The sequence below is a fragment of the Chondrus crispus genome, genomic scaffold (genome assembly GCF_000350225.1).
Source record: "Chondrus crispus Stackhouse genomic scaffold, scaffold_62, whole genome shotgun sequence".
NCBI classification, from domain to species: Eukaryota; Rhodophyta; class Florideophyceae; order Gigartinales; family Gigartinaceae; genus Chondrus; species Chondrus crispus.
Genome location: NW_005178579.1, coordinates 97,887 through 109,036, shown reverse-complemented (window position 1 = coordinate 109,036; position 11,150 = coordinate 97,887). Strand labels below are relative to the sequence as shown.

General features: G+C 59.0%; 2 protein-coding genes; one reads left to right on the top strand and one right to left on the bottom strand.

Annotated features, from left to right (window-relative positions):
* The first annotated feature begins 2,647 nt into the window (after positions 1-2,647).
* Positions 2,648-6,976, top strand: CHC_T00007123001 (hypothetical protein). XM_005710540.1 is given in 2 exon segments: positions 2,648-6,847; positions 6,848-6,976. 1 exon segment carries the CDS (start codon positions 2,648-2,650, stop codon positions 6,845-6,847), a length of 4,200 nt encoding a protein of 1,399 aa, XP_005710597.1. The 3' UTR covers positions 6,848-6,976.
* A 2,265-nt stretch (positions 6,977-9,241) lies between these two features.
* CHC_T00007122001 (hypothetical protein) lies at positions 9,242-10,840 on the bottom strand. XM_005710539.1 is given in 2 exon segments: positions 9,242-9,361; positions 9,362-10,840. The coding sequence occupies 1 exon segment, from the start codon at positions 10,838-10,840 to the stop codon at positions 9,362-9,364; it is 1,479 nt and encodes a 492-aa protein (XP_005710596.1). The 3' UTR covers positions 9,242-9,361.
* Between the last annotated feature and the right edge of the window lie 310 nt (positions 10,841-11,150).

The following is an 11,150-nucleotide window of genomic DNA, read 5'->3' as shown; positions in this document are numbered from 1 at the left end:
GTCGACGCGGTCGCTGAGCGGCGCCCTGCCCGACGCGCTGCAGCTCGACGCGGACGAGCCGGACGCGCCGCCCGCGCCGTCCGCGTCGCGCAGCGCCGCCCGCATGCGCGCAAACCCCGCCGCACGCTTCACGCGCAAGCTCGCCCAGAACGCCGTCAACAAGGTCGAGGACCTCGGCATCGGCCTGCTCGGCGTCACCGACGTCGTCGCACAGGCAGGCGACTCCGTCGGACGCACCGCCGTCAGCGGCGTCGGCGCCGTCGGTAACGTCGTCGAGGGTGGCGTTAAGGGCGCATTGGCCGGAAGCAGGGCTGGTAGGAAGCTCAGCGCGAAGGAGGTCGATACGATTACCCAGGTCGATATTAGCGGCACTATACTCAAGGACTTGAATAGGGCCATCGAGGTCGAGAAGATGAAGGGCACGAATAACGCCGAGAGCCCGCTGAATACCCCCTGGATTCTCATGGTCTTTCCCATGATGCCCATTGCTTTCATGTATACCAAGACCGCGCTGGAGATCGCCTTGCCGCCGGCGTCGCGGACCGTTGTCGCCGTATGGACCTTTTTCGGGTGGAGGTTTTGGTTCTGTCTCTCCATCGTGTCCACCCTGCTGTGCGTCCTCCTGTGGGAGACCATCAAGCACATCGGCCCGCTTCGCCCCATCACCATGCAGATCGACGTCCACGTCATTCAGCTCAGGCGCAACCTCGCGAAGCAGGTCCACCAGCAGATGCCCAAGATTTACAAGGCCCTGGACAAGATCTCCCCGCCCATCCTCGCTGCGCTCAAGTCCGTTGACAAGCTCCTCACCCCCAAGCTGCGCTACTCACCGCTCCTCGCCTTCAATGCCAAGATCAACGGATGGATCTACGACCCCAAGATCGAGGAGATCGCCATTACAGACCCCGCTGCCGCCGAGGGCGTCGTGGGCGCCACGCCTTTCCCCTCGGACCCCACCAAGGCCGCTGATACCGTCGTTGTGAAGAAGCGTGACCGCGGCGAGGCCCTCGTCATTGGCGAGGACGGCCTCATGCCCAACTCCCCGTCGCCAGGCCTGGAGTTCGACCCGGCCCGCGTCGACGAACGCGTCCCCGAGGAGGGCGCCGGCGACCTCTTCGAGCAGTATTACAACGTCGACATCTGCCTGCGCGACTTGTCGCAGCTTCATCGTCAGTACACCAGCGTGTGGGTTGAGTGGATCTTCCGCGGCATGGTCGTCGACCGCTCAGTCATCCGCGACGTGTCCAAGTCGGACGACTGGCCGGGCTTCGGCGCCAACTTTGACAACTACATGCTCAAGGGCGAGGTCCGCCTCCCGCTGCGCGCCGACACGACCTTGGTCAAGGGCGGCTTCTATGATATGCCCATCCGCCTCGTGCTCAAGGGCCGCGACGGCCTCCCGCTGTACGCCAACGACGGCGCGCGCCGCTACATGCGCGACTCGCCAGGCATCTCCACCATCGGCGAGATCGAGCTCAGTGCCCTGCGCATCGGCGTCGGCGCAGACTCGGACGGCATCGTCCGCTCCGAGCTCCGCATCCCGCTGCACGCCGTCGGCTGCGCGCAGTACCGCGCCGCCGTGCTGCGCGCCTCCGCCCGCATGACCCCCGTCGACAGCAGCAGCTACTCGTACCGCCAGATGCTCAGCCCGCTCCAGAACGGCGAGTGGACCGTCCGAGTCAACGTCGTCGAGCTCCGCAACCTCAAGGGCGTCGACAACTCTGGCAGCTCCGACCCTTTTGTCAGCGCCTCCGTCATGGGCATGACTAAGAAGACCGACCGCCAACGCCAGACCCTGAGTTGCATGGTCAACCAGCTGCTCTTCTTCTCTAAGATCTGCACGGGCCTCGAGTTTGAGGACGAGAAGATCGTCATCGAGGTCCTCGACTGGAACAGGATTGGCGCCGACAGGAAGATTGGCATTTACACGCTCGACGCCAAGCGCATGCTCGAGCTCCCTGGCCAGGAGCTCTACCGCAAGTGGTTTGCGCTGCAGGACCCGGATGGTGCGAAGCGCCCCGCCGGCTTCATCAAGATGTCCATCACCGTCGTGCCCCCCGGTGGCTCGCCGCCGCATCATGTGGACGCGGAAGATGCGGAGGAGTTCTCCGTCGCTAACTTGCTCAAGAACAACGTCCTGAAGACCCCAAAGATGTCGTACCAGAACTGGGCCGTCCACATCACCGTCGGTTGGGCCGACATGCTCCCGCGCATGGCAAGCCCGCGGTACAGGGATGCCGTGCGTGGCTACGTTACCTTCAACTATTCAGGCTGGGGCGAGTGCAAGAGCAAGGTCTTTATTTCTGAAGCCAAGGAGGTTGTTGATGCAAACATCGGCGGAGCATGCTCCGTACTACTGCAGCGACGCGTCATTTGGAACGAGGAATACGTCCTGCCTCTCACTATCATCAACGAGCGCGTCGCCCAAGAAGGCATTAACTTGAAGCTCTTCCATCGTATCATGCCCAGGCTGCAAGACCCCTTCCGCGAGGACCAACCCATCGGTCAAGTCAACGTCTCCTTTGAGGAGCTGTTCCAAAATATGACCACTGCCGTCGTTCGCGGGGACCCTGCCGATGGCGAAGACTATGGAGATCGCGTGCGTGAAGTTGCCTTGATGAAGCCGCGGTACTACAACTTTTATGGCATGCCTGAAGGGCCGGCAGATCCCTACGACAAGGGCGTCGCCTTCCGCGGACGCGTCCTTATCGGCGTCGGAGCCAAGCCGGGAAACGTCGAGAAGCCATTCCTTCGGCCATGTCCGCCGCCTCCGCGACCGAAACTCGAGTTTTACAAGATGGAATTTTCCGTCTTACGTGCGACCGAGCTCCCGCTCTTGGATGGATGGTCCGTCTCCGTCAGGGGTCGGATTGGCCTGTACGAATTCGGGACCACCATTCCAAACGCAGTCGTTCAAAACTGCTGTGTCATCTGGGATGAAAAATGTGCCGTCTCTATTCCCAACATGCAATTCCCAGAGGATGTGGAACAAATTCCGGATTTTTTCGTGACCATCTCAGCCCGAAAGCCGTCCACAGTCGAAGAGTTGGAGGAGAAACAAGCGGCCGAGGGGCGGAGGGCGACTATTGATCCTGATGGCAATCGCTCTGCGGATGAAGCTCTAGGAAACACGGAATATGGGACCATCGCAGAGCCAGCGGAAAGAGTGTCTATTACGGAGAAGAACAAGGAGTTTTTGCATAATCCACTGGACGCAGGCGGTTTTGACGCCTCGAACTTACCCAAAGCTGATGACCCCGCGACAAGGAGAACGCCCTCTCACATCCCTGATTCTAGTGTCGAAAAGGGGTCCTCAAACAGTTTTTGGACTGCAACTGCATTCCTCCGGCTTCCTGCAAAGCACTTGATCTGTGGTCAAAAGGACCCCAGATGGCTGTTCATGGACTACCCGGGAAACAATGTACTCGACTCGGGCGATAACAAAGTTCCAGGTAGTATCTTGATGTCCGCCTCACTGTCGCGCTACGACCCAATACAACAGCAGCAGCAGCAAGCCGCGGGGGAGGACCGAACTACGACTGCCCCTCAGAATGTGAGTAGCACGACACTCGATATCGAAAAACGGTCGTCGCTGAAGAAGAAAACCGCCCCGTCCCCTACGGCATCCAAGCAGGTTGTCATTGATGAAGAACAGGAAGCAGAGCTTGTCGATGCTTCCGATGGTACAAAGATCTCTCCAGGGGTTGGTGACACATCTCGTCGGGGACGAGATACTTCGCTCGTGGCCAGGGCGACGACTCGATCTGATTCTGTTGTAAAACCGCACACATATTCCATCCCGCTAGGATATGAGCGGTCCTACACGCTTCGTGCCTTGATTCTTCAGGGACGAAATCTTCCAGCTGCCGACGAAACTGGACTCTCAGATCCGCGTGTCGTTGTTTCGATGGGTGACAAGAGTGAGTATGGACAGGTGTTTTGCAAACAAACTGTTTCTCCCTCCTGGGAAGAGCTCATTGAAGTCAAAGACATCAAGATCCGGGACGGCGAACGGAAACCGAACGTCAACATTCTCATCTATGACTACGATGGTGAGGATATACCGATGGCGTATTTGGGACGGTCCATTATTCCTTGTGCCGAACTGGATTCTGCACCTCCGACTCTGGAGCATTCCGAATGGTATCCCGTGTTTTCTGTGAATCCAGGCGTGATAGTTGGAGAAGTGCTGGCTGACTTCCAGTTGATCCCGTCTGAGTTTGCAATTGCTCACCCCATGCGACCCTTTGACCCGCCCGACAGGACCGAATCAGGGCTGCGTATCTCACTGGTCGGTCTTCGCGATGTGAAATTCTTGCAATACGCCGCAGGAGACATATTTGTCGAGTGCGCCGTTTCCAGCGATTCAGTCAAGCCGGTTCGATCAAAACGTGGAACTATTCTTCAACGGCGAGCCTTTGAAGCTAACTGCAACATTCTGGATGTCCTCGTCCTCGAAATCAAGGTCCCTGAAGATCTTCGTCTGGCACCCGCGTTGAGTGTTTACGTATATGCTGAGTACAATCAGTCGCATGCACCAGACATGATTGCCACAGCAGTTATCCCTCTAGAGAAATGGTTATTCGAACACCATCGCAAGCTCCTGACCGGGGAATCCCTGATCGATGATTCCTTTGGAACAGATGCGCTTGTCCCTGAACGCCTACATGCAAGCAGCAACAATTACAAGTTTCGACGCAATGCGAGATTGGCAGGAGAGGAGCCTGTCGGGGCGTCTCTTCGACTGCATGAGGTGAAGTCGCAAGAAAGAGGCGAACGAAAGAATATAATCGTTCTGCAGGAAAACAAAGACATCTTGCGTGTAGGATTCAGTGCCAAGGATGAGACAAGCAAGGTGAAGAAAGCCGTAGCAGAGGGTAACGCACTTGGAGACAAGGTCTTTTCGATGCTGGCCCCGCTTCGAGCCATGAAATATCAAATAGCAGACACGTTGGCCGATTTGATGCCCGATGTTTCCATGGCACTGGGTGTTGAGGTTGATGAGGACGTTCCCCTTTCAGCGCTTCTTGGAGGGGAAGAGGATAAGATTGATTATGACGGGACCATGTATCTCAAGAAAGACAGAGGCTACTGCCCGAAAGAACTGGAGAGTGATTTCTCCGAACCAGCATATGGAGAGTTTCTCATGTTTCGTGGTGACAATCGCTCACTTGGCAATACGATCGGACGAATTGCCGATGCCGCGCAGATGGCGCAAGGTAATCAGGCATTTCCACCCCCAATCTTGCCGCTTGAGGAATTGACCAGCACCGCATCCTTGTTGAAGAAGGAAAAACGCAGAGCGGCCTTGGAAGGGGCTCGCCCCGCCGTCGGAAAGCTCAAGGCACGCCTCGATTTGGTTGAAATGGATAAGAAGGATGACCTTGCTGCGAAAATGGTTCGCTTCACATCCCTGCGTTCATTTGGTCGCGTGTTTATCCCGACCGAGGTCGTTGTACGAGTGTACATTCTCCGAGGAATCAACCTTCAGCAAGTCGGGTCCCAATGTAACCCGTATCTGACAGCCAAGTTTTACGGAGGATATCCCGATTATCACACGCAGAAGCATGAGCCAATCGAAGATGATGACAATCCCAACTTTTTCGATATGTTTGAAAGCCGGGTGAAGATGCCTGGTGGATCGGTTCGCATAGAAGTGAAGGACCGCGTCTTGCCAGAGGTAACGGTACCTTTGTCGTATCCAATGTACTTGAAGGACGAAGGAAAGGCCCGATTTGGGATCAAGCATACAGATGTGCCAGTCAACATCGGAAAACTTGGATTTGGATGGTCTGCACCAATTGGAGAAACAGTTATAGACCTTGATGCACGGTGGTACAACTCATCCTGGAGATATCTCGCTCGAACGCCTGTGGAGAGGCGGTCCCTCTACTCGGATGGTTCTGCGAACCTGAAGGGTCAGCTGGAATGCTTTGTTGATATATTTGATGCCAAGGACGTCGACAAACGACCAAAGCTTTACAGACCAGTGCCAATCAGCAGGCCGCCGCAAGAGTTGTACGAATTAAGACTGGTAGTGTACAAGATTCAAGAATGCACGCTGCCCTACAAATTGAGGGGCAACGATCCTAACGTGCTCGCAGCATTCTACGTCCAAGCACGTCTGGGAAATAAGCCAGAACATGAGAAGAAAACTCCTCCCTGCAAGTATGTGGCAGATGGCATTGCTGAGTTCAACTGGAGAATGAAATGGAACATCAATTTGCCGTCGCTGGACATCAAGCCACGACTTAAGCTGCAAGTATTTGACGATACAAGCCACGGACTTGGAGATGATCAACTGTGCGCCACTGTCGATATCAAGCTAAGGTCATTATTTGATGACCTTGTTGTGAACAAGAAGCCGATCATCAAGAAGAAACAATGGCTGTGGATGGAGCATCCAAACTATCCGGACGTGCAGTCACAAATACAGGTTTCTCTTGAATTGACAACTAAGCAAGCAGCGGCAAAGAAGAAATGCTTCAGCGGCAATGACGGGTACAAGGATACGCAACATCAAGACTACGTGTTGCCGCCTCCCTTCCAACCGGCTGCATTCTCTCTATACAATCCTGTGCCCTACTTCAACTATTTGATAATCAGCTCAATCAAGAATTTGCAATGGCAACTGGCTACGGTCTTGCTAATTTTCCCTTTCATGCCCATGTTTGTACAGTTTGTGTTCATGTTGACACCGTGGCAGTGGTATGCAGCCGGTGGAGTGAGCGGGCTTCTTGTGTTTATTCGATTACTATTGGTGGATTCGGCCAGAGCGACACGGCTACATGCAGAGCAGCAAGCGGCCAAAGTCGTGATAGAGGAGGAAGAAGAAGAAGAAGAATAGTAGCAACGGGGTTTGCCAATGGCAGGTAGTAGTTGTTCCGAGTGTGGGTGCTGGAATATTGTATTTTGATAATTTGTATCGTAGTGTCTAGAGAAGTGAGCGAAAATGCTAAAGGCTTGTTATGTTTTTCGAACCTGTGCATGCCAGTTATTGCGACTGAGGAGGTTTGAATAGAGGCACCGCTTCCGAGCCGTTGTGGGCCTTGCATGGCGATGCGTAGAAACAAGGCAGCTGGTGTTGGAAGCTCGCAGTCCAAAACGAATGAAGGAGGGTACTGTATGTACAAATACTGAATGTACAAATATTGAAAGCACTCGAGGGGCGGTGGACCGCTGCAGGCAATCAAACGTGTGAAGAAGTGTTGGACGGAAGAGTCTATCCGTCCGTCTGATATATTGTGAAATTTATTGTGAAATTTATTGTGAAATTTATGTTTGATTAAACATATAGCCTCTGAAGTAGAATCTCGTTAATTAATTAATTAGGGTTTGGGAGAAGGGAGCGATAGGTCCCTCGCAACACCAACTGCCTAATACAATATCCAACATCAACGTCTCTTTCCCCCCCGACGGTAGACTCTCTATCCGCACCCACAGGAAGCCCACCTCCCCGCTACTCCCGCGCCGGGCGCGCTCAATGAGTCCACGCCCCAAACCCTCTCCCCCCCTCTCCCCCGCGAGCGTCTTCTGCGCTTCGCCGCGCGCGGTGCTCCCCTAATGGTCGCCCCGCGCACAGTCCCCCTTTCGCCGCGCTTCAGTGCCACGCTAACCATCCGCCGCACCCTCTCCCGCCTCATCCGCACCAAGCCGTACGTCGCCCGCCTCCTCGTGCTCCTCATCTTCCTGCTCTCCACGCTCCTCGGCGTGGCCCTTCACGCCTGGTGGGCCCACTCGCAAGTCCTCCTCGCACGCGCCCTCGACGCCCACACCCAACGCTACACGAACGCCACCCTCGCCCTCTCAACGTCCCGCCGTGCCCCGGGCGTTACCCTCGTCTCCTCCCTCTACTCCGCACGCTACTCCACCTCCCGCATCGCGGAGCTCCGCGTCGTCGTGCTGCGCAACCTCGCCCTGCGCGCCGTCTCGCGCTACGAGCTACTCGTGGAAAGCGGCACTTTCCTGCCCCCTGTCCTGCAGAACGCCTCCACCTCCGGCCGACTGGCCACGACCCATCTCCGCGCGGACGAGCCTGTCACCTACGCGGCGCTGCTCGCGCGCGCCAACGCAGTAACGCCGGCGGGCTCGGTGGCCGTCGTCGCCAACGCGGACATCTACTTTGACGAGTCGCTGCTCTGCGCGGGGCTGCTCTCGCCGCGCGTGGCGCTGGCGCTGTCGCGGCACCCGAGCCCGGACTGCGCGGCGGCGTCCGCGCGCGGCGACACGGCGTGGGAGCCGGCCGACTTCTGCGCGGGGTACGACCCGGTGCGCGCGGCGTCGCACGACGCGTTCGCGTTCGTGGCGCCGCTGGACGGGGCCGTGATCGCGCGGCTGGGCGCGCTGCGCGTCAACGAGTTTGGCGCGGAGAATGTGGTCGTGTGGGCGCTGCGACGCGCCGGGCTGCGCGTCGTCAACCCGTGCGCAAACGTGCACGCGTTCCACCAGCACTGCGATGCGCGCGCGCGCGCGCGCGAGGCGCGGCAGCGCAGCGGCAGCGTGGCCGAGAGGCGCGGGGAGTTCGCCGGCGCGGAGAGGTGGGGCTTCGTGGACGTGGCGACGTGGGGTCGCGATGACTTTACTGAGCAGGGCTTGGACTGTCTGTCGTACGGGGCGGCGGGCTAGCGGTTGGCTTGGTGCTGCATGCGCTGCACGATGAGGAGCGAGGTGTCCAGGAAGCGCTCGGCGCAGTTGGCGATGCAGTCCGACTCCCAGGAGGACAGCTTGTTGCCCGGCTTGGACGACATGCACTTGTCCCAGCAGGTGTTGGTTAGCTTGGAGATTATCTGCTGCACGGCGGCCTTTTGGTTCTCCTCTTGGATGAAGGCTTGCATGGCCGCGGCGGCGCGCGGATCGGTTTCATCCATGCTTGAGAGGGGAGGTAAGGGGAGGTCGGGGCGAGAAGGGACGGGAAGAGGGAGGCACCACCCAGGCGGGGGAGGCGGGGGATAGTGGATCGGGCAAAAAAGATGGCGTTTGGGCTGAATGCAGTGGGTGGGACGGGACGGTGATTGCCAAGGCGGGGAGGGTAACTGGGTCGGTGGTGAGCGGCTACTGCAGCGCACAAGGCCGGCGGAGCGCACGTGCTTAAAATATAACTAAAATTCAAGCTACTGCGCGGCAATGCCACGCGCGACCTTTCTCGTTCAAGTTGCAACTACAAGCACGCCTTCGGCAAGCACGACGTCTCTCCAACAACTTCGAAGCGCTTCGTCACGGCCGCAAGCTCAGAACACATCGATTCGTTGAGGACGGCCCCTTCACGGGGGTGGAACGCTGAGCGTCCGCGAGACATATTCTTTATGCGTCCTCAAACAATAAAACATATCCACAATGCCACCTCAAACACTCCACCTTCACCTTAGGACGGCCCGCTCTCCTGTGAGTCGATCATCATCGCCGTAGGCGCCTGCGCCACGCCGACTCCGACGCCGACCCCCATGCCGATGCCCATGCCCTGCGCCTGCACGGGCGCCTTCGCCTGCGCCTTCGCCTGCGCCTGCGCGTCATCGCTCGGCGGCTCCTCGATGGGCAGCGGCTGCGGCGCGGCCGGCTTCGTCGGGATCTGCGCCGCGACGTCGTCCAGCCTCTGCGCGGGCTGCGCGGGCTGCACCCCCGTGTTGTTCGCCCCGGCCACGATCTGGCTCATGGCGGCTGCGCCGAAGCCGCGCTTGAGCGGGCCGCGGGCGCGCATGGCGCTCTCGGCCGCGCGGCGTGTGGGGAAGTTGAGCAACCAGAACGCGCCGACCTTCTCCGCCGACAGCGTTTCGTGGAACACGGATATAGCCGTCTCGACGACGACGTCGGCCTTGGCGCCCATGATCTGTAGCGTCTTGGGCCGGTTGTCGACGGAGAACCCTTCAAAGCGACCACCGCGGCCGCGTCCGCGGCCGCGCCCAGACGCGCCGCCGCGGGCCGAGGGCGACGCAGCCACGCGGGCCGTCGAAGCGACCGCGCCCGCCTTCGGGTTCAGCCCGGACACGACCTGTTCCAGCTGTGAGTCGATCGCCTTGGCCTTGCGAAACAGCTCCAGCTTTGCCGCCTGGTCGCCGGCCGTGGCCATGGACGCAAACAGCACCTTTTGCTCGTCCACTAGCTGCTTCTTGCGCGCCTGCAGCTGCGTCTTCACCTCGTCCTGCTTCGCACGCGCCTCGGCGATCGCGGCGCGTTTTTTCCGCAGGTCCTCCTCGGCCGCCTTGGCTGCCTCCTGCTTCTCGGCCTCCTTCTTTGCCACAGCATTCATCCCATGCGCGGCGCTTCGAGATTCTTTCCTTGCGCCGCCTTCGCCGCGGTTGCCGTCGTTGCGGTCGCCGCGCCGGTCACCCTTGTCGCCACGGCGGTCGTCGCGGGTTTTCCTCCGGCCTGTCGACGGCTGCAGCACGCCCTCGTCCGTAAGCTCCAGCCCCGAGACGTCGTAGTCTTGCGCGGTAGCCCATCCGAGGCGGATGTGGCGATTTCCCATGATTGCATCCACCGACTTTGTGGCAGCTTGCGCCGGCTCACGTGACGCGTAGATGATAAACGCCCGATCGGGGGTAACAAGCTGGACGTTGTCCGGGGTGCCATAGTTTTCGAAGAACTTGAGAATATGCGGAAGTTTGAGCTTATCCTCGGGCACATTGCGCATCGCAAGTACAAAGTATTGCTTCCGGCCACCAGCCTGCGCAGCTTGCCCATCGGCAGACGGACCCCTGCCTAGACGCGAACGGGCATCCCTGCCGTCCCGATCCCTGTCCCTATCCCCGCGACCATCCCTCCTCCCATCTCTCCCGTCTCTTCTCCTTTCCCCGCGCTCGGCCCTCTCTCCCCTGTCCGGCCTAAACACCCTCCCCGCGGGCATCGGCGGCATTATACCCGGCGGCAGCATGCCCGGCGGGAACGGCGGCGGCGGAAACTTGATCATCATGTCTGGGGTCATCATCGGGGGCGGGAATCCGAACGGCACGCCGGTCTTCCTGTCCATCTCCCCCCTATTCATCTCAACCCTCCCCTCGCCGTGGTACCTACGATCGCGGTCCGGCCCGCCGCGCACGCGCCCACCCCTGCGCGGCGGCGATGACCCGCGCCTGCCCTCGATAGCGCGGCGCGCGTCTCCATGGCGCGCGTCTCCATGGCGCGCATCTCCATGGCGCGCATCTCCATGGCGCGCG